The 24,373-nt window shown below is 36.0% G+C and overlaps 1 protein-coding gene across 1 annotated transcript in view; it reads left to right on the top strand.

The window, feature by feature from the left end:
* The window catches only part of DCAF13 (DDB1 and CUL4 associated factor 13), a 27,290-nt gene extending 3,713 nt beyond the window's left edge, over window positions 1-23,577 (top strand). Inside the window, 10 exon segments of the mRNA XM_033203195.1 lie at window positions 927-1,126; window positions 1,652-1,759; window positions 6,733-6,822; window positions 7,731-7,886; window positions 11,266-11,343; window positions 13,362-13,444; window positions 15,753-15,917; window positions 20,735-20,870; window positions 22,066-22,229; window positions 23,397-23,577. Coding sequence (XP_033059086.1) covers window positions 927-1,126; window positions 1,652-1,759; window positions 6,733-6,822; window positions 7,731-7,886; window positions 11,266-11,343; window positions 13,362-13,444; window positions 15,753-15,917; window positions 20,735-20,870; window positions 22,066-22,229; window positions 23,397-23,484 — 1,268 coding nt within the window. The 3' untranslated portion in view covers window positions 23,485-23,577.
* Window positions 23,578-24,373: the final 796 nt, after the last annotated feature.

Raw genomic sequence — 24,373 nt, forward strand, 5'->3', positions numbered from 1 at the left:
GCCAGCTAACTTTTTGTATTTTTAGTAGAGATGGGATTTCACTGTGTTAGCCAGGATGGTCTCGATTTCCTGACCTCATGATCTGCCCACTCCGGCCTCCCAAAGTACTGGGATTACAGGTGTGAGCCACCACGCCTGGCCCTAATCATGATTATTAACCAAGACAATGTGTTTAGCAGCATATCAGGACAGTTAAAACATAGATTCTGGAGCCATACTGCCTTGGTTTGAATCCTGTCTCCACCATGTAATATTCAGGTTAGTTAACCTCTTTGTGCCTCAGTTTTCCCATCCATAAAGTGTGAAATAGTAATATAACTTAACACATAGGATGCTGTGGAAATTAAACGATTAAGGTTTTTGGAACAGTGCCTGGCACCTGGTGAACTCTTATGCGAGTCTTTTTTAAGTAAGTAAACAAACATAGAAAGTGCTCAGTAAATAATAGCTGGGTAATATCATCATAATCACAACTTCATGTGTCTATCAGCACAGTATTTAGCACCAGAGATTAATAATGTTCCCTGCCCCACAGGAAGCTTAGAGTTCTGTTGAGCAAACATCATGCACATGTTTTGTCCCAGGAACTGTGCTAGGCATAAGGAAATACAAATGAGAAGTGTATTTGAAGCTCTGACAGTGAACACTTACCACCCAGTTGAAGAGTGTACTAGGACATATAAAAGGGAAAGGCTGTATGTATATATATCTAGGGTCTAATTGTTTTGCAAGAAGTGTGCATCCCATGATTTTCCAGTAATTTCAGAAAGATTTCTGAACAGCAGGTTTTCTACTTTTGTATTCTTAGTGTTAGATATAGAACAATGTCACTAACTAAATGCTTATTGAATAACAGAGTGATTAGCTGAGGAAGACAGCAGGAAATATTAAGTGTGAATTATCAAGAAGAATAATTCTTATTTCAGTTCCAAGAAACTATGATCCTACTTTACATCCTTTTGAGGTCCCACGAGAATATGTAAGAGCTTTAAATGCTACCAAACTGGAACGAGTATTTGCAAAACCATTCCTTGCGTCTCTGGATGGTCACCGTGATGGAGTCAATTGCTTGGCAAAGCATCCAAAGAACCTGGCTACTGTCCTTTCTGGGGCATGCGATGGAGAGGCAAGTGTCACTCTAAATGTTGATATTTTCAACTAAAAGTAGTTATATTACAAATGTTTTTTCCTTTAGTTTTTAGTTACTGTAGGTTTTACTTTATTGGATTTCAATTTACTTCTCAAGACTAAATTTTGTTAGGAATACTAAGTTTAGTATTTTCTTCTTTAAACCTAAGAAATTATAAATGCAGTAGTTTAAGGATCAATTTGATAGTAAATTAAATAATCATTTTTATAATTTAAGTATTTAAGTGTGAGTGTTTTCACAGAAGATGGTGTCAACACCTAATTTCCTACTGTGGCAAGTGAAAAGGTTTTGCAACACTTTAAACTACAATCAACAGAGTATTTGCCAGATTGTATTTTTTGCTCGTCGATATACTTATCCATATGCATTGCATTGTTTTAATCCAAAGGATTTTGGTTTTGGCTCCCCAGTAGAGTGATTTGTAGCCTTGTCAATGTTGAATTTATCCTGAACATTTTACATTTATAGTTCACTGAAATTTCCTGGTATGCTTTATCATAGGTTAGAATTTGGAACCTGACTCAGCGGAATTGTATCCGTACAGTACAAGCACATGAAGGCTTTGTACGAGGAATATGTACTCGCTTTTGTGGGACTTCTTTTTTCACTGTAAGTATAACACCATTAAGTCATTCAATTTGATCGACATAGGTAAGAATAATCTAATTGAATACATTTTTTTCAAGTTCATTTATTTGTTCCTAGGCCCTTTTGGAGTTTCACAATGCAAAATAGCTTATTAAACCTTGAAAATTACTAGTTTTCTTTATGTAATTCAGCCTTCCCCATAACGTAACATGATTAAACTAATACTCAATTTACCACAGAAGTGGAATTAATGAGAGGTGAGTCTAGAAAGAGTTTGGCTTATCTGGAGGATTTTTGGTGCTAAGATGAGTAATTTGTACTTCCGTTAGTCAGATAGTAAGGAATCATTGAAGTTTTGTGCCTGTGTGTGGCAAAATATCCAGAACGTAAAATTTACTATCTGTTTTTAAATACACAGTTTGGTGGCATCCAGTACATTCACATCACTGTGCAACCATCACCACCATCCGTCTTCAGAACTTTTTCATCTTCCCCACCTGAAACTAGAGTCATTAAACAATAACTCCCTTTTCCCCTCAGTCCCCAACCCCTGGTAACCAGTTTGCCTCTGGTGATTTTGAGTATTCTGGGTACCTCATATAAATAGAAACATATTTTAAAGAATTATACCATTTTGTGTATGTGGAATAAGCCTTTTGTGTCTGGCTTTTTTTACTTAACATAATTATCTTCAAGGTTTATCCATGTTGTAGTACATGTCAGAATTTCCTTTCTTTTTATGGCTAAATAACATTCCATTGTATATGTCACATTTTCTTTATCCGTTCATTCATCAATGAGCATTTGATTTGTTTCCACCTTCTGGCTGTTGTGAATAGTGTTGCCATGACCATTGGTGTACAAATACCAGTTCAAGTTCATTGAAGGTCTTTTTTAACAAGGGGAACGACAATATCTGAGTTGTGCTTTGAGTTAAGTAATTTGACAGCAGTTAATGATTAGTTTGAAAGCCATTTTAATAGTTTGGTAGGCAATAATAAGAGGCTACCTTATTATGGAGACTGAAAACTAGAAATCAGTGGTTGGATTTAGAAACACTTCGGAGGATTGAAAGGTTTGACAACTGAGAGGTGCCTGGGAAGACGTTGGTTCCTGTTGCTGAGGAGCATTAGCAAGTTTGGAAGGGTGGCATTGGAAAGGATATGATGTGACAAACTGGACTGCTCATGGGCTGTTCGAGTGAAGATGTCTATCATACCTTTACAGATTCAGGTCTGGAGCTCAGGAGGGAGGTCAGAGCTGAACTTGACATCATCAATATAGAATTAATCCTTGAAGCCATAGTACGGCATCATTGGGAGGAAATGAAGAGGAAAATATAGAAATACAAAGATGTCAAGGAAGTAGCCTTGGAGAATGTCCACCTCTGGGAAGTGGGAAAACTCTGGGAGTATCTAGAGAGCTCAAAGAATCTGAATGAGCATAGTGTCCTAGAAGGAAGGAATAGTCAGTTGTGTGAACTACTACAAAGAATAATGAGAAATGAAGACTGAGAAAAACATTTTAGGAATGTAGAGATGTAAAAAATAGAAAGTTAAAGATCATGTAATTCTAGTCTTTCACTTCTAACACTGTTAGTTTGGTGCATGTCTTTTTAAGTGTTTTGACCTACCTATACAACAGTTTTTATATACTCATGCACTAATCAGTCAAATAGATCTTCCTTATTCTTGATTTACTGGTGACTTTTTAAAAAGCAGGTTGAACTGAGTTATAAAGTGTAAGTTGCAATCTAGGTTGGCTGGGTGCAGAAGCCAGATTACAAGAGAATAATAAAGGGAAAAGATGACTTCTGGGAAACCTGATAGCTACAGTTTCAAAGATTGTCATGTGAAAAAGAAAATAGACTATTTGTTGCTCCATAGAGAGGCACTGGAAATAGGTGTTAATGTTAAAAGATTTGATTTTGGTGTAAAAACTTATTTGCTGTCAAAAAGCAGAATAGGCTACCTTGCAAAGCATTCAGTTACTTTTCACTAGAGGGGTGTAGATAAGCTGCCTGACCCTGCAAGCCCAGTATTGTGCAAGGAATTGGTTGGCAAGTGGGAATGGATGACAACTAAGGCTTCTTACACTTGGTTATTCTTTTGGATATATTGATTAATAGCTCAGCCAGAAGACTTAGTGTATTTTTTATTTATTTATTTATTTTAATGCTTAAAATGAATAAAGTCTCATTTGCAGCATTATTCACAATACCCAGGATATGGAATCAACCTAAAGTGTCCAGTAGTGGATGAATGAATTTTTTTTAAATAGTACACATATGTGCACGCAGGAATACTATTCAGCCTTCAGAAAGAAGGAAATCCTGTCATTTGCAGCATACATGAATGAACCTGGAGGACATGATGCTGAGTTAAATAAGACAAATACCACGTGATCTCACTTGTGTGGAATCTAAAACAGCCAAACTCATAGAAATGGAGTAAAATGGTCATTACTAGGGGCTTTGAGGGAGGGAGATTGGGGAGATGTTGGTCAAAAGAGACAAAATTTCAAATGGATAGAAAGTGTACAACATGAAGATTATAGTTAATAACAATATGCTGTCTTGACAACTGCTATGAAAGTGAATTAAATGTTCTCACCACAAAACAATAAGTATGTGAGGTAATAGATATGTTAATTAGCTTGGTTTAGCCATTCCACAGTGCCTACATATATCAAAACACAATGTTGTACATCATAAATATATATAACTTTTATTGGTAAATTAAATAAAAACATTTTAAGAAATGAATAAAGACTGAAAATGTTTCATATTCACCACTTATTTCCCCCACTTTATTTTTTTAAAGTGACAGGGTCTTACTATATTGCCCAGGCTGGTGTTGAACTCCTGAGCTCAAGCCTGTCTCAGCCTCCTAAAAAGTGTTGGGATTACAGGCATGAGTCACCATGCTCAGTTCATTGTTTCTCCCTTTTTCAAAAAGATTTTTTTTTTGTTTTTTTGAGATGAAGTCTCTCTCCCTCTGTTGCCTAGGTTGGAATGCAATGGCACAATCTCTGCTCACTGCAAGCTCTGCCTCCTGGGTTCATGTCATTCTCTTGCTCAGTCTCCCCAGTAGCTGGGACTACAAGCTCCCACCACCACTCCTGGCAAATTTTTCTTTTTTTTGTATTTTTAGTAGAGACGGTGTTTCACTGTTAGCCATGATGGTCTCGATCTCGTGACCTAGTGATCCACCCGCCTTGGCCTCTGAAAGTGCTGGGATTACAGGCGTGAGCCACTGTGCCCAGCCATAGAGATATTTTTGAGTAATGTGTGCTTTGTCAGAGATAAGACACGTGAAGATTACTTGCTGGTACAACTTAAAGAATGTTTTTAAAAAATTTAGTACCCAGTGTTGCAAAACATAAATTTTTATTACATGAACTTCACTAAGATATCCCAATTTGTAATACCAACAATTCCTTCTTCAGCATAACCAGCCTGGAGATGAGATGTTGTTGTAGCCAGGCACATGTTCTTGTTTGGCTACTCATTTCTATAAAATGAGAAAACCTTTCCCAGAATTGGTGGTCTGCTGAGGTTTGTACTCAATAGACTGCAGAACATCTTGGTCATTTACAAGGAAATTCAGTCTTGAGCTTGCAGACACTATCAGAAACTTGATGGAGGGATGCTGTCTTCAGGAATGGGATGCTTGGGGACACAGTTTACCCTGTGTTCTGTAGGTGCTAAAATGTCTCTTTGGGTCAAGCCAGGTCAGTCAAGACCTCGTACCTAGATTACATCTTACATTCTCCTGGTAGAATCAGGTTTCTAGAATTGAGTTTATAGTGCCAGTGGCTCAGAGTCAGAGTTGTTAATAAGATGTAGCCCTATTAAATACTTTTTGTCTATTACAAAGATGTTGTTAAGGATTCTGTTCATTGGCATCCTCAACAAAAGACATCCCTGTGTAATCTTAGTACCAAAACCTTTCCTGATCACTTACCTGTTCTCATCTCATGGGCACTGTAAAGGGTTTTGCAAGAAGTGTTTTCCTTTTTGAATTTGCTGCAAGGAAAGAGCTACATTCATATTCTTCCCATAGATAAATATATCTTTGTTAATGTTTTTATCAAAAAGTGGATATAGATTGTATCTAATATATAAATGTAAGATTTTAAGTTAAAACTAGCAGTTTGGTATATATGCAGTTATACAGTACCACATTTATGATTTTGTTTTCAACCTCAAACTATATTATATATTCTGTTTTGTAGTCTGTTTCACCTGATAGCTTGAACATGTCTGCCAAATACCCATGTCTAAATTACCATAGTTTGTTGCTTTGCCTTGATTTGGGCTAACGTGCCAACAATTCAGCTCACTGTTGCTGTTTTACTATTTGTGCAGCTGTCAGCACAGTGAAAAGACAAACTATGTCTTTACTAACATTATGAAAATAGTTTTGACCATGTAGATCCTGAAAAGTTCTCAGGGTCTTCCAGAGGCCCAAAGTTCACAGTTTGAAAACCACTGACTTAGTAGTTTCTGCAGTTCATGCAGAAAAGGACTTTATCTATTTCAATATTATAACAATGCCTTCTCTCCAGTATTTTCATGTTTTTCATTTTATTTTTTACATTTAAAACTACCTGGAATTTTATTTTCATGTAGGCATCAAATTGGCTCAATTTTTTAAAATGACTAACCTGATATTATAATACCATTTTTTATAATCCATTTTTTCTCTAAGTTGAAATGCCATGTTTATCATAATATGCATGACCTAACTTTGCCACTGTTCTTGTTTTTCTTTTGCTCTACTCATTATATTTTTAGTTTTATGTACTTTATATATTTGTCACAAATCTCTACTAAAACAAGGTGGGATATAAATGCATCAATAAGTATACTGGAATGATATGGTATGTTATCTCTTTTAAACAAGATAGTTATAATTTGATATATGTGTTGGCAAGTTTTAATTTATAACTGTTGTTCATTATCATCATCATAATAAAACAAATATTTCTAGGTTGGTGATGACAAAACTGTGAAGCAGTGGAAAATGGATGGGCCAGGCTATGGAGAGGAGGAAGAGCCATTACATACAATATTAGGAAAGGTACAAAAGTAAATTGACTAATAGCTTGCCTATTAAAATTCTTTTATTTGAAATTATTTTATAGTTACAATTTCCAGAGATGGGGAAGAAGATGCAAATAAGAAACGAAATACTTTAGGCTGTAATTGTTGACCCATTTACGCAATATTTAACGCAGCTAAGGTCCTTTGATGCTAAAGAATTTTAACAGGTTATTTTTTTGATATTCATTGTTGTAGAGTTTGATTTCTGTTTTTAGTTAGAGGATACAATGAAACATTTCCTATAGCAAGACCATGGAGAAAAAGATAGACGTTCAGAAAATGCTTCAGCTTGTCCGATTTATATCATCATAGATCTTACACAAAACTCAGAATTTCTTAGTTGAAAGACTCCTTTAGGAAATGAAGAAATTTAATAGTATTATGCATCATGTATAAATCTTATTAATGTTTCTACCAAATTATTCTGCAAATCAGATGGGTGGTTTTGTTTTATAATATTTACATTTTTATATTCACCTAACAATTCCGAAATTAGATTTAATCTTTAAATTAAATATACATTTTAAAAATCACTTTGTCATTTCAGTATTATAGTTAGTATATAATATATAGATTCTGCTTTAGGTTTCAAGAAGTTCTAAATGTTTTTAAAGGGGTAGGGGAATGGGGTATGAGTATGAGGTAGAGATAATTTGTAGTTGGAAACACGTTAGTAATTTCTAAAACAAAATTGGTTTCATTCTTAAAATGTCTTGTCTCTTTATGGTATTGTTTCCCCCTTTAAGGACTTCAAAGAAGTTTCTTTGTGAACAGGACTTTTCTCAAAAAAAGATAGTGTAGATAAATATGTTTAAAATATTATTCTGCAGATTTGAATTGGTAATGAAAACAATCCTCTTCATAACAATCTTTTTGCTTTTAAAGACAGTCTATACTGGGATTGATCATCACTGGAAAGAAGCTGTTTTTGCCACATGTGGACAGCAAGTAGACATTTGGGATGAACAAAGAACTAATCCTATATGTTCAATGACCTGGGGATTTGACAGTATAAGTAGTGTTAAATTTAATCCAGTTGAGGTAATATGTTTTTTTAAATTATGTTTTGCTTTTTGTTTCCTTATTATTGCTTAATAATTTCAGTTCTGTTTAGGAAACTTTTGAATGTGTGATAGAAACTTCTGAATTTTAATGGTGTTTTGGCATTTTGTCAATTTTCCTGATTGTATATGAGTTCTGATACCTTTGCTCAAATCCCAACATGTTTCCCAGCAGTTTAGTCCCAGATACTAGAGTTAAGCATCGTTAGAGGAGTGGTGTGTGCATTTCCCCATTGGGGTAAAATCCAAGTAAATATAGTCCTATTTTAACTTTAGTTTTACTCATGCCTTCAACCTCATGTGCCATAGATTATGTCATTTTACATTTAGGAAAATGTTAATTTTTCTACCCCGCTTGGCGGTCAGAAGAAGGAGCATTGGACATCATTTTGTCTGTTTGTAGTTGGTAAGGTACCAATGCTTCATAAAAACATTTGTGATGATTGTTGAACTGCATAGTAATTAGTTACAGTTATATTTTTCTTTGCTCAGAAGTCTGAATTGTGATTCCCAGTTCCTCCAGGCCTAAGGGAAGAGTTGGAGATTGGCCACTACATATTGTCTGTTTAGGTCTGAATTTAGGAATGGAGGCTGTCCCAAAGGCTAAGCTAACCCTTGGACTCCAGATCTTTCTCTGAACTTTTTCTTAATACATAACAATAGATGAACTGATTGTCCAAAATACTCAGTAGGGATACTTTTTTCCTGCTGAAATAAAAGGCAATCACAGCATATAAGCCAATTTTAGCAGTTATTGTGAGGCTACCATTTTAGGTAGTATGACAGAAAAGTCCTAATATGCAAGTGTTATGCTCTTAAAGACTCAACCTGATAAAGGGTAGGAAGTAAGGTTGAGTCAAAATAGGTATAAAAATTGTTTTATGATGTACTGGAAAATGAGATGCTGCAGTGCGATGTGAGCTTGGCCTTGAGCAATTGCTGAGAAGTCAGAGGACACTCTTCCTGCAACTACCACATGCTTACACACACACTTTCTAGAGAGGCTACAGGTCTAGAATAGGTTGGCAAACTAGTCTGTGAGCCACATGTGGCCCCACTGCCTGTTTTTGTAGATAGAGCTCTACTAGAAGATGGCCATGTTCTCTTGCGTTCTTGTTGTCTGTAGCTGCTTTTGTGCTATGATGACAGAGTTGAGTAATTGCCACAGAGACCATATGGCCCACAAAACCTAAAATACGTACTCTCTGTCCATTTACAGAAAAAGTTTTCTGATGCCTGGTCTGGAGTATCTGTCTCTATTATATCTTTGTCACTCTATCCTCCATCTTCCTTCCTTATGTTCCCCTTGGTTGTAGAAGAGAGAAATGGCATGGAAAGGCATCTACCCTTGCAGAGCAGGACCAACTGTAAAAGTTGATAACATAAGTGAACATTTTTTAAAAGTGCTCTCCAAATTGAAGATGGCGATGGTATTACTAAAAAAAAAAAAAAAAAACAAACAAAACCCAAACAGACACTGGTTCTTACTGTTTGGAGGAACAAAAAAGTCTTTTGCTTCTCTGTTTTGGTGAACATCTGTGTCAGAAGAGCTGATCACCAATTCTAAAATCATAATTATTAGGGATGACCTAGTGACCATGTTTTTCAAACTTGCCTGTATAACAGCTGTATTTGTTCAGCTGTTTTTTTTTTTTTTTTAATTACTATTAACCTTATGAACTTAGTGGTAAAAGTAAATGGTGTGCATGTCTCTCATCCTATTTTAAATTTAATGGAAAGGGCATGTTGCTGTGAACAAATGGAGTGTATTTGTATTTGTCTCCTCTAATCATTAATAATTAATTTTCCCTGAAAATATTGAAGTGTAGAATTCTGGTAAAGCCAAAAGTTTATGCTGATCATTGGCACGTTTTACAGTGTGAAAGTTGGCATTTGGTCTAGGTAGATTGTTTTGCTTTGTTCAAAGTCTTTCTTTTTAGAAATGGAACCTGGTCAGACCCTGAGGTGACATTGACATAACAAACCAAGAAAGGTTGAGGGACCGCACTGGGGAAGTCTCCGAAAAGCAGCCATTAAGATAGCAGGTTTTCAGAAAGAACTGAGAGGAAATCATGATCATAACATTAGCTTTATGATGTGTTATTTGAACTGTGTACAGACAGTAGGAGGAGTTAGCTGGCCATGCAACTATTTAGTAAATAGCTCTTCTTGCAGCCCCCATACTTGCAATAGGAAGTAATTGTAGGCAGAAGCCAACAGTTGTGAGTGTCAGGAACCATGAGTGAGGAGGAATGATGCTACAGAGAGAGGGTTTCAGGGATCCACTGGATGATAAAGGGCTTATTTTTACTTAATGCCAAGGGGTTATGTAAGTACCATGCACATTTATAATTGACTTACAAATAAAATAATTAGAAAAATCTTCAAGCAGTTGGACAAAAGACAGGCCTAATTTATAGAGAGTTAAACATAAAGGAACATTTACTAATAAAACAATAAATTTATACAGCTAGGAAATACTGTCATACAGATATTAACTTTTAAATGACACTACCCAGTGCTGCCCAGTTGCATTAAAATGGACGTATCCCACATTGTAGTGTATACTGGTGCAGCTCTTTGGAAAATAATTAGCCCTAAATATCAAAAGCCATAAAGTTGTTCATACCTTTTGATTCAGTAATGTCATTCATGAAATTTTATCCTAAGGAAGTAATTCAAAAGAAGAGATAAATGTGGGGGGGAAATGTTTATTGAAGTATTACTTATAACAGTAAAAAACAGGAAACAAGTCTTAAGTTGAAGAGTGGATAAGTAAAATACATTTTATTACAAATTAGAACACAGTAATATCTGTACATTATCATCTCTGACATCTAAAATACATGCATGGGGGCCGGGCATGGTGGCTCATGCCTGTAATCCCAGCACTTGGGGAGGCTGAGGCAGGTGGATCACGTTAGGTCAGGAGTTCGATACCAGCCTGGGCAACATGGTGAAACCCTGTCTCTACTAAAAATACAAAATATTAGCCCACTGTGGTGGTGCACCCCTGTAATCCCAGCTACTCCAGAGGCTGAGGCATGAGAATTGCTTGAACCTGAGAGGTAGAGGTTGCAGTGAGCCAAGATTGTGCCACTGCACTCCAGCCTGGGTGACAGAGCAAGACTCTGTCTCTAAATAAATAAATAAATAAAATAAAATACAAGCATGGGGATTTTACAATGAAAATACTTGGTTTAAGTTGCTGAGATTATGGATGATTTATTGTACCCTCTTAAAATGGACTTTGTTTTTTAACATAAATATTAAGGGCAATTAAATCATTTGTTTACTGAATGGATGTGGTTTGCTGCCAGGTCTGGCTTTTAACTGGTGATTGTTATACTTGTTTTTAGACTTTTCTCTTGGGAAGTTGTGCATCTGACAGGAATATAGTACTGTACGATATGAGGCAAGCTACTCCTTTGAAAAAGGTGAGTTTCAGTTTTGACTTTTGCTTCTTACAGTTGGTATTATATATTCCTCTGTAAATAGAGTGACTAAAAATATGGAACAAATATTTTCTCAGAATTAAAAAAAATGTTTATACAGGTGTTCTTAGAACTCTCCATGGTGATAGCCGTGTTCTTTCAGCTCCTCATTGCTTTTTAGAGACTCTTAAATTTCTACTAGGTATTGTATCCTAGTCATCATCCTTGTGTCTTCCATGATACCAGTACATTTTAGGCTTCTAATTAATACTTACTGAATTGAAAGTTCTTAAGGGTATTGCATCCTGTTACTTAACCATGTAATAATATTCAAATAATATTCAATTAAATTCAAGCCCCATGATTATCATGTGACATATACAGTATTTTATTCCAGAAAGTTTTAGAACTCATTCACATAACCAGCTTTTTTTTGTTCATTTACATGCTGATCAATACTAGTTTGACATTTAGGCAAGCACTATCCTGTTCAAAGTAACAGATTTCCTAACAATTCTAAAGTAATAATTTCAGGACTTAGATATCAAAGCTAATAATACAACCTTAAGCTAACTCTCCAAGAGGGAGACAGGTACTGTCTATAAGTAAGGAAAGGAGTGCCATGGTAAGTAAAAGGGTGTAAAGTTTATCTCAGGTACTAGAATTTTGAGTGACAGAAAGGGCTGGGCATCATTCAGATGCCACAAGTCTGTTTTCATAGTTCACATACAAAAGAAATGCTTTTAATACTTGCTTTTGTTATTCCTAAATCATTTTTACAACAGGTAATAAACTAGAGATATTAGGAGACTACATTCATTGAAGTTTGAAATAGATAAATATGATAATCTTTCCAAAGTATCACTTATATCATTTCACTCATTCATGTGATTTAATGGGAAGATCCTGTATGAACTTTGGTCTTAGACTTTAAGCAAGTTAACCTAATCTGTGTTTCTCCTGTAAAGTGGTGGTATTAATAACTATCTCACAGCACTTTGCCAAGAATAAAACATGATACTTGAAGCATTTAGCAGAATGCTGACATGAGGTACTAGTTTAATAAATGGTCATTTCTGCCCCCTCCCACCTACCTAACACTCATTCTGTTTTTTTTTTTTTTAATTTAGTTTATTTTTCGTTATTATTGCCTCCTGCTTTGCACATTCTCAGTTTTTAATGGAGCTCCATTAATTTTAGGTTGAAGAAAATGTAGCCTGGCTTTCAAGGTGCTCTGAAATCTGGTTCTAATTTGCAACTCATTTATTTCTTTTAATCAGTAAGGTAACATTGAATTGGAGTTTGTTACATGTAGGTCACTTTGATAGATGTAGGGATTGTTAGACACTGCTACTTTCTATTGCTTCTTTGCTCCATCTACTAGTCTATCAATGTTTCTTTTATCCTTTCTTTCATAAAAGTAGTAGTTCTTAATCAGGGGTTGTAGTCCCCTACCAGGTACAGTTCTGGGAATGCAAGAGGGACATTTAGTGGGAGGTCCCTGAGTGACAAAATATCCTACAGTGGATAGTCATACACAACAAAAGATAATCCTGCTCAAAATGCCAATAGTGTTCCCATTGAGAAACACTGAATTACTGATCCTTCACAGTTCAGTTCAAATCATACTTGTCTTTAGAAACAGTTCTCTATGTTAACCCTAAGCTCACCATTAATTTTGCCCCTAATTTGATACTTAGTCATTTGTTACTTTATTGTTTATATTTTAACTTTTATTATGTGTCACATTTTTCTGACTAAACTATAAGTTGTTTGAGATTAGGGGACTGGCAGTTAATCATTTCTGTTTTTATATTTACTACTATGCCTGTGTATTTAAGAAGCAATTACTGATTGCTTTCTCTTCCCATTGCACTGAGCCGAGTACTTTACACATAATAGGTGTTTATGAAATATTTGCTTAAATCAGTGGGGAAAAAAGCGAAAGGAAGTGGGAAATTCATCTATTTTAGAGGTAATTAATTTCATGGTAATGGGATAGTATATGCTTCCTTTCTCAGGTTATCTTAGATATGAGAACAAATACAATCTGTTGGAACCCTATGGAAGCTTTCATTTTTACAGCAGCAAATGAAGATTATAAGTAAGTTTCCCTCTTTTAAAAACGTGTGTATTTCTATCAGGAATGGCTTAATTGTGTAAGTCGTACTAATAAAATATATACCACTAGGTAGGTATACCTATAAAGTTTGAAAACTCATTTGTTTAGCTTTAAAAAGTTTTCCAAATTGGAGAAGAACTTCTTAGAAAAGTATTTATTTTGTCAGTATTTAGAATGATGTAGACCAAGGACAGTAAACAACTAGCGGACCAAATCCTTTCTGTTGTCTGTTTTTATAAAGGTTTGTTGGAATATGGCCACACCCACGTGTTTATATATTGGATATGGCTGCTTTTGTGCTATAATGCCTGAGTTGAATAGTTGCAGCAGAGACCTTATGGCCCACTTGCCTGAAAATGTTTGCCATTTGGCCCTTTACAGAAGAAGTTGGCTGATGTTTGATGTAGATCTTATAAATAATGACTGAACCATACATGTTTTAATGGAAATGAAAATATCTGCCTGCAATGTTTGTATTGCAATGAGTATCAGGTAGCTGATACTCATGTAGTCATCAGTTATCACAATTCAGTCAGATGGAAGAAAAATTATGGTTATCTTTTCAGTATCCATATAAGGTAGGTGGGACATGCACGTTATCCCCTTTTTAAGATGTTAAAGCAGGGAGATTAATCTCCCAGGGAGGAAAGAGTGTCTTCTCTTTTTTTGCCACAAAGCATTTATTATAGTGTTATGCCTTTGATAGATTCTTTTTTTTTTTTTTGAGACGGAGTTTTGCTCTGCCACCCAGGCTGGAGTGCAGTGGCCGGATCTCAGCTCACTGCAAGCTCCGCCTCCCAGGTTCACGCCATTCTCCTGCCTCAGCCTCCCGAGTAGCTGGGACTACAGGTGCCCGCCACGTCGCCCGGCTAGTTTTTTGTATTTTTAGTAGAGACGGGGTTTCACCATGTTAGCCAGGATGGTCTCGATCTCCTGACCTCGTGATCCGCCCGTCTCGGCCTCCCAAAGTGCTGGGATTACAGGCTTGAGCCACCGCACCCGGCCGATAGATTCTTAATACATGTTTTTTTAACAAGGCAGAAGTTTGTTGGTGGATTGAACTTTAGATCTTCTGTATTGTTTTATGTTCCACTATATAGATTTGAAAGCAAAAAAGTAGTATTAGCTCATAAAAAGATTTATTATATGATGTTTTAGTGGTGCCAACTAAAAGCATCTTTTATGACTTTTTGCTAAAAATAGGTTTAGTCCAGGAGTTTGAGGTTACAGTGAGTTGTGATTGGGCCACTGCACTCCAGCCTGGCCAACAGAACAAGACCCTGGTGTGTTAAAATAATAAAAGAAGCTCAATTAGACTCTCATTAACTAGCAATACCAAACCACAGTAATTGAAGCTTTTTTTTTTAACTTTTATTGATGTTTTGAAATTAAGTGACATCTTCCAGTTAAAGGCAATAAAAGACAAGAGTAATACAGCAAAAAATCCAAACGTTGGGATTTTATTAAGCATTATTTATAATAAAATGTTGGAAACTATTAAAATATAGGGAAATACCGCAAGGACAGAAAACCAAACACCACATGTTCTCACTCATAGGTGGGAATTGAACAATGAGAACACTTGGACACAGGAAGGGGAACATCGTACACCGAGGCCTGTCGTGCGGTGGGGGGAAGGGGGAGGGATGGCATTAGGAGATACACCTAATGTAAATGACGAGTTAATGGGTGCAGCATACCAACATGGCACATGTATACATATGTAACAGACCTGCACGTTGTACACATGTACCCTAGAACTTAAAGTATAATAAAAACATATAGGGAAATAAATTATTTGAACTTATATATACAGCCATTAAAATATTTTCAAAGATTGTTTAATAATATGGGTAATGCTCATTAATATGCTACGTGAAATATCAGAATATAAAGCTTTACATAGTATTTCAATTTTATTAAAAGTATGCGTTTAAATAGTATGGTGAAAAGGTTTTCTAAAAAATTATGCTGCACTAAATAACTGGCCTCTGGGTAGCAGAATTAAAGGTAATTTTTGTACTGTGTACTGCTTTGAAATTTCCACATTTTCTACAATGAGATTGATAAGGAGGAAAATGTGTCGGTGTATATGTAAGTGGAGTCTTAAGGCATCATAAAAACTGCTGAAATTTTTCCTTATCCCTCACCTGCTTGTGTACAGCATTGAGCTTTTTGTTTAGATGTGCATTGTTTTGCATATGGGTCTTGTTTTCACTGGTATCTTTTAGTACTGCATATGGCATCTTTCTAGAAATAATGTGTCAAATATTTAAAAATTCTTTTACAGCTTATATACTTTTGATATGCGTGCACTGGACATTCCTGTAATGGTCCATATGGATCATGTATCTGCAGTGCTTGATGTGGATTACTCTCCCACTGGGAAGGAGTTTGTGTCTGCTAGTTTTGATAAATCTATTCGAATCTTTCCTGTAGACAAAAGTCGAAGCAGGTATGTGCCTACCAGTAAACCATTTATATTCTTATGTCACAACAATGGGGATACATTCTGAGAAATGAGTTGTTGGGCGATTTCGTCATTGTGTGAACATCATAGAGTGCACTTAAACAAAACTAGACAGTATAACCTGTTGCACACCCAAGGCTGTGTGGTCATATGGTGTAGCCTGTTGCTCCTAGACTACAAATCTGTTCAGTATGTTACTGTGCTGAATACTGTGGGCAGTTGTAACACAGTGGTATTTGTTTATGTAAACATATATAAACATAGACAAAGTACAGTAAACATCCAGTATTATAATCTTAATGGACCACTGTCATGTATGCAGTCTGTCATTGACCAAAATGTCATATGACTATTTTGTTTCATTTTTCTTTGTCCTGATTATTATTTATCTTTTCTGAGAGGGTACCTGAAGTTTAATAAAGTTTTTTGCCCCAATACAGTTTAAGAAAAATTAGTAATAATACCTTACATTTGTTATTTTTTACTTAGTCAAATCCAACTCTGTACACCAAACCAAAAATTAAAAAAGAAATAAAAGTAAGTTTAAATTGTCAAGACCATCCTCCTCGATTTTACTTTAGTAGGTATATGGCTTGGTTGATGAGAGGTAGGAGATTTGAATACTCAGCTGTCCCATAGTCTCGTGTGTGTGTCTCATTCTGTAAGCACATTGAGTGTGATTCTAATATTTAATATTTGTATTGTGTTTTGTATAGTTTGGCCCTGTACTACATACTATATGTTATTAAATACAGTATCTATTTATACATCTATTGTGTCATATTTTTGTATAGAGCTAGTTTACCAGAAAATGATGGCATTTTAAGGAGATTGCAAGGGGAATTTTGTTCTCTAGTTTTCGCTTCATAGACTGACTTTAAGTCCTGTACAGATACACCCCCCTGTGTAGTGAATTATGGTTTACAAAGAGCTATTATACACATTCCCATTGTTCCTTAGTAATGCTTTAGATGTGTTCCTGGAAGCATGCATAAAATAAATCCAAATAAATGGAAATAATTTTTCTCAAAAAATTATGACAATTGGATGGTTATGGTCATAGCCAATCTGCTTATCTAACTTTTTGCTGTTTTACTTGTGATATTTGTGTCTTTTTCCACTGTAATTTGAGGAAGCCATATGAATTTCTAAACCATGTATCGTCATTGTCAGCAGATAATTGTCATCATCACTGTTTATCTGATTTTGAAGGTGCTTCAGTTAGAAGCATACTGACAGGAGTGTTTTAATGGCTTTGATCTTCATTTCATCATTTCTGTTGTAGAGCTTCTGCTATGTGTTCCTATGTGACTACTGTTTCCTTTATCGCTGCCTTGATATTCTCCTAATTGTCATGAGGGGTTTTTTTGGGATTATTCATTTAGGCCCAAGGCAAGATTAATAGCTTCCATTTTTCTCACACCTCTGGAAAATGTTGAGAATCAAGAGAATATGGTCCTCCATCATTTCTTGGCACCACAACTTCCAAAGGTAGTAGGATAATATTTTTCCAACATGATACGTAAGTAGACACAAAGAATGAGAAGAGAACAAAGAAAAAAACAGGACTGTGTAGTTACCTATGATTCCAAGGGGTCAGCAGCTGAGTTCCGGCTGAATTATTCCAAAGCTAGCATGGACAGCTGAATGTAGGTCTAGCTAGAAAGCTCACATTATTCCAAAATTGTATAAAAGGGTTCTTCTATTTCATTTCCAAGGAATTGTCTCCTGATGTCGTTTGGAGGTTTTGTAATCACAGTCTTAATATGTGTTAACGTCCTGTTGTGTTTAGATATAAATAGTGTTCCCTCTGACCTTTGCCTTTATCTGCTGGAAAGCCAGTTCTAATTTGTTTCTGTGGTTTGTTTCCTATCATTATAAACATCAAATAACTCGTGCTTGGATGAATAATCTGTATTTAAAAAATATTTTCCTTTAAAAGACCTTAAAATGGCTCAAGCATAATATTTTTAAAATAAATTTTGAGTAAATTTTTTAAAACTACAGTTAAGTCAGTATTTGAAAGTAGGCTTTTGTTGGAAGTTCGTTCAGTATTTACTGAACAAACAAGAAAATTAATAGTGTTCACATGGAAAAATTAGTGTGACCGTGTATATAAAAAATTTAAGGCTTTAAAAATGTATTTGTCTCCTAATAATAGAACTTTTTTTTTTTTGAGACGGAGTCTCGCTGTGTCCCCTAGGCTGGAGTGCAGTGGCTGGATCTCAGCTCACTGCAAGCTCCGCCTCCCAGGTTTACGCCATTCTCCTGCCTCAGCCTCCCGAGTAGCTGGGACTACAGGCGACCGCCACCTCACCCGGCTAGATTTTGTATTTTTTTTTTTTGAGACGGAGTCTCGCTCTGTTGCCCAGGCTAGAGTGCAGTGGCCGGATCTCAGCTCACTGCAACCTCCGCCTCCCGGGTTCACGCCATTCTCCTGGCTCAGCCTCCTGAGTAGCTGGGACCACAGGCGCCCGCCACCTCGCCCGGCTAATTTTTTGTATTTTTAGTAGAGACGGGGTTTCACCGTGTTAGCCAGGATGGTCTCGATATCCTGACCTCGTGATCCGCCCGTCTCGGCCTCCCAAAGTGCTGGGATTATAGGCTTGAGCCACCGCGCCCGGCCTCTAGTAGTAGAACTTTTGGTGAGCTTAATAAACTTAGAATATATGCAGACATAAACATGTCTAGAAGTTAAGAACTCAGCATAGTTTATCATTGAGGAGGATTCTCAGTTACTTAAGTGACTAACCATTGGATTTGACCGGTCTACTGCATGAACAGATTATGCTTAATGGTTATGGAAGCCTGACTGAATTTCCCTACTTCAAACGCATTATACTGCTTTGGAAAAAAGGGCTTCTTAGGTACATGGAGATTATAACAAATGAGTCTTCAAAAGCAGAGCATTGAGGGGGAGAAGAAAAAGCAGTCTATCATCCAGTTTTCATTTTAATAGGACATTCTTTTTAATCTTTTAAAATAAATTTCTTATGGTTTATCACAGTGCTTAAAACATACCTATTAGAAACAGTGTAAAAGACTAGTTTTGTGAGTATGGTTGAGAGATTTTTTTTTTTTTTGAGATGGAATCTGACTCTTGCACCCAGGCTAGAGTGCAGTGATGCCACACGGCTCACTACAGCTCCTGTCTTCTGGGCTCAAGTGATCCTTCTACCTCAGACTCCTGAGCAGCACCACACCTAGCTAATTTTTAAAATTTATCTTTAGTAGGTATGAGGGTCTCTCTCTGTTATTCGGGCTGGTCTTAAACTCCTGGGCTCAAGTAATCCTCTTATCAAAGTACTGAGATTACAGGTGTGAGCCACCACACCTTGCCTACTTTAGAGATATTTTTTATAGGTATGAATATTTGATTTAGTCATTCTGTTTTGAGTTTTCTTTTACCGTGCATAGTTTATTGAGTCTGTTTCCTTCCTGTTTATGTACTCTGCATTTTGAATAATTTAATCCAGACACAGAAATTTTATTTATCCAGAAGTTTCATCTTACTTTTTCTGACCTTGTATTTTACTTGCTTTTTAATGCCTTTCTTAACACTTACTAATATAGTATCACCTGTGAATTCACCTAGCATATTTCACAGCCTTTCCTAATAGGTATTTGACATCTCCATTTATTAAATGATTCCTACCTCAACTTATCAGACACTTCTGTAGCCCTCCCTTTCTTTTCACACATGTAAATCATCAACTCACTTTAATTAAGCTTTTTTTTTTTTTTTGAGACAGAATTTCACTCTGTCATCCAGGCTGGAGTACAGTGTCATGAACTTGGCTCACTACAACTCTACCTCCCAGGTTCAAGTGATTCTCCTGCCTCAGCCTCCCGAGTAGCTGGGATTACAGGCGTGTGTCACCACACCCAGCTAATTTTTGTAATTTTAGTAGAGACAGGATTTCACATGTTGGCCATGCTGGTCTAATTAATTAAGCTTTTTAAACAATTTAACCAAAACAAAATTCTGGCATTAGATTCAGCATATCAGGAGGTACTCTTTGAAGACCATTGCATTTATTTCTTTTTCAGTAAAATGAAGGGAGAAAAAAGTGTGTTGACCTGAATTGATTTGATATGGGGAAGAGGCCTTTTAAGATCAAGTCCTTTCTTATTGTTACAAAGTTACCTCAGTTGAACATCATATTTTGTTTGAATTTTATGCTTTTTTATTTATTTATTTTTTATTTTTTTTATTTTTTTTGAGATGGAGTCTCGCTGTGTCGCCCAGGCTGGAGTGCAGTGGCGCGATCTCGGCTCACTGCAAGCTCTGCCTCCCGGGTTCACGCCATTCTCCTGCCTCAGCCTCGCGAGGAGCTGGGACCACAGGTGCCGCCACCACGCCGGGCTAATTTTTTTGTATTTTAGTAGAGATGGGGTTTCACCGTGTTAGCCAGGATGGTCTCGATCTGCTGACCTCGTGATCCGCCCACCTCGGCCTCCCAAAGAGCTGGGATTACAGGCGTGAGCCACCGCACCTGGCCACATTTTATACTTTTATTCTGTGAACTTTTCTGTACATCTGATTTTGCTTAGTTTGTTCATATTTATTTCTCTTACTAGATAGTAAGGTCTCTGAGAGCAGAGATTTGTTTAATACCCCAGCACTTAACACAGAATGTTATTAGTTGGGTTCAATAAAGATGCATTGACAATAATTTGAATTTTTATTTTATACTCCTATAGGACTCAGAAACGATATCCTGATACTTAATAGGCAGTGGTTACTCAAAGAAAATCTGTACCAAAATCCAAAGGGTTTTAACTTAATTCCTTTTCTATAGGGAGGTATATCACACAAAGAGAATGCAGCATGTTATCTGTGTAAAATGGACTTCTGACAGCAAGTATATTATGTGTGGATCTGATGAAATGAACATTCGCCTGTGGAAAGCTAATGCTTCTGAAAAATTGGGTGTGGTAAGAGAATTCATTTTCTTTCATTGTCATAAAGCTGATTTCTAATTTTATTAGATATTACATTGTGAAAATTTACTTTTAGGTATTTTTGGGTATTTTGATCAAATTGACATAGCTATGATAAAAAATGAGTTAGCAATAAATGGACAAGGTTGTATTGATAATTATTTGTTTCATTCTGATATGTTGGAGACACTCTACATTCAAATTGACATTTAAGACCTTCAGAATACCTTTGTTAATTCAGATGTTTGATAATATGGAGTCTTACTGGTATTTTGTGTTTTGCTTGAGGTAGGGACAGAAGATGCAGGAACTAGAAGCTCAGAACTTAAGAGCTCATATCTCTTTTGTTAGAGAAATAGTCATCCAGCAACTCAAAGGCTGCAAGTCCCTGGGAGATCTTTTAATATCAAAGACACAATGGAACATTTAATAAATACAGAAAGCTTCAGACTTTAAAAAAGATTCCATGAAAAAATAGCAGGTGTTATCACTGGCTGGTTACCTCCAGGATAGGGGATTATGGTTGATTTTGTTTTGTTCTTGATGTTTTTCTAAATGTCCCATATTTTCTATAAGAAACATACAGAGTGTTTATATTAGAAATAAATACTAAGTTTAAAAAGTAAAGAGTAAGTGTGAATTATTATTTGCTACTTAGCCGTGATAGGAAAATCAAAGGCAATTCTGTTTTAAGTTTAATGATTGATAAGTATTGCATTGTGCCTAGGTCCATCCTTAAATGTTCCTCTAAATCATATCCTTAACATTTGTTAAACAAAGTCTAGTTCTTATGGAATTGGATACTTATTTTTACTTTTCTGTTTCACTATGTTTAACTCACCTCCCTACCCACCCCCAAAATTTTCAGTGAGTGATTTAGGTGTTTTTCTATGTTGTTGATGCCTAGGGAAGGTCCAACTCAGTGACCCACACGGCCCTACTCCTTCAGCACTGCTGCTTTCTACTGGGTGGCATCTATTCTACATGGCGAGTGTGTTGTCTAAAAGGAAATTCAGTGCTTGCAGAGCTAGTGTTACTAATACAACCTTGTAAAGTGTAGAATTACATTGGCAATTTTGGTTGCATATCATAAAAGTTTAGGTTTGGGGGAAAAGGGTGCTTTCTAGTTTCTTTATACTGAAGCAAAACAACACACTATTCATTAAGATACCAAAATGTGTATTTTCAGCTTACATCACGAGAAAAAGCAGCCAAAGATTATAACCAGAAATTGAAGGAGAAATTTCAGCATTATCCTCATATAAAACGTATAGCTCGTCATCGACATCTACCAAAATCTATCTACAGCCAGATTCAGGAACAGCGCATCATGAAAGAAGCTCGTCGACGAAAGTATGTTTTGAGGCATTTGACTCTGTCTATTACCCTTTTCTGACTTCTGCTCTAATCTCACCGAAAACAAACAACTGCCATTCAAGGGAGTAGTTTATGTGCTGTTATTTAATGGTACATTAGTGATGTGTTTGAAGACTTCTACAGAAGGCCTTTCTTTTTCTTTTTTTTTGAGACGCGGGAGTGTCGCTCTGGAGTGCAATGGCACAATCTAAGTTCACTGCAAGCTCCGCCTCCTGGGTTCACGCCATTCTCCTGTCTTGGCCTCCTGAGTAGCTGGGACTACAGGCACCCGCCATGATGCCCTGCTAATTTTTTGTATTTTTAGTAGAGACGGGGTTTCACCGTGTTAGCCACGATGGTCTTGATCTCCTGACCTCGTGATCGCCCACCTCAGCCTCCCAAAGTGCTGGGATTACAGGTGTGAGCCACCGTGCCCAGCCCAGAAGGCCATTTCTTTTTCCTTTTCCCAATAAAGGGAAGCAATGACTATCTGAGAATGGGAGAATTTCCATTACCTGTTTTTGAGAATATGTTTAAAGGACAAACAAGGAAAATGAATTACCAAAATAAGAAAACACTTGCTTATATTAAAAATTATTGTAAATAATGTTTTAAAAAATAATTTCTGATGTAGCTGGAATTCAGAGATTTTGTGTACTTCCAAGTTAAAGAATTAATCTATAGTAGAGCTCTTAAGTAAAAAATTTTCTAATATACTTTATTATAACATGACATCTATCATTTTGGATATAGAGCAGAGCTACTGCCACTACCACCATTTCCCCTGTGAAATATTCTTCTCTTTGAAATACTTGAAGTCATGCATGAAATTCTAAGAGGTCTTTATTTTTCATTTAGAATATACAAATGGCTATTATTTCTCTGTCTTTGGGTAGATGTTGCGGTAGAATCACTTTTAGAAATTGTATTAACTGTGGCAGGTTTTTAGACTTAGTAAAGGACCCTGTTAGGTAAATAGGATAAGAAGCAATTAAATAAGTAAAGTTGATTTCTTGGTACTAACTTCCTTTTACCCTATGTCATTGTGAAACTATTTTTTTAAATAGATGTTTTTCTAGTGAAAGAAAATGCTTTGATTTTTCTGAGAAAGTTTTAAGATGAATTCTCATAAACTTGCTTATATTTTGTATATTTTATTTCTAGGGAAGTGAATCGTATTAAACACAGCAAGCCTGGATCTGTGCCAATTGTGTCAGAGAAGAAGAAACACATAGTGGCAGTTGTAAAATAATTGGTATTCCTAACAATCCTCATGTATAATTATTTGTTACTTTTGATTTGAGAACTCTACAAATAAAAGTGCTGGTACTAGATTAATTGCAGACATTTTAGTTATATGTGTAGAGCTTTATTGTTATTCCTTTTAGCTACCCTGAAAAATGATCCCTAAAGGTGGCCTAGTAGACTATCTGTTTTATCCTTAATCTGCTTTCTTCTTTCATTGTAGAATACAGTATTTGCAACTCATTTTTTCTTGTTTTTATTACAGATACACTTTCTTTCTGATCCATTATTGTAGACACTGTACCTTCAAATTGACATTTAAGACCAAACCATCTCTTACATTATCTTTAATATTACTTTGAATAATGATTGCAATGTTTCTTCCTATGATTCCACATAACATTTAGAATAATGATGTTAATTTTTTACAACTGAATTTATTTCTAGTGCTTATATTTGGCTTTTTGACTCTTTCAAAACAATCAGCCTGCATTTATGTAACTTTTATAAATAATAATCTAATTTGGGTCAAGTTAAGATATTAAAAGTTCCTTTCAGCGTTGAAACTTTGGCCTAATTTTGGTAAATAATTTTCAATCTCACTAAATCCTAAATAGCTGTGTGACATAGGTTTTTTTTAAATCATCAACTTAGTAAACTTTATTATAAATATGTATAAATCCAAATTTTAGGAAATTGTAGGTAAAGATTTTAAAATCCAAAGAAAAGAATGTGTTAAGAATAGTCATCGGCCGGGCACGGTGGCTCAAGCCTGTAATCCCAGCACTTTGGGAGGCCGAGACAGGCGGATCACAAGGTCAGGAGATCGAGACCATCCTGGCTAACATGGTGAAACCCCGTCTCTACTAAAAAATACAAAAAACTGGCTGGGTGAG

This window comes from Trachypithecus francoisi, unplaced genomic scaffold (genome assembly GCF_009764315.1).
Source record: "Trachypithecus francoisi isolate TF-2019V2 unplaced genomic scaffold, Tfra_2.0 Lachesis_group7, whole genome shotgun sequence".
In the NCBI taxonomy this organism is placed as follows: domain Eukaryota; kingdom Metazoa; phylum Chordata; class Mammalia; order Primates; family Cercopithecidae; genus Trachypithecus; species Trachypithecus francoisi.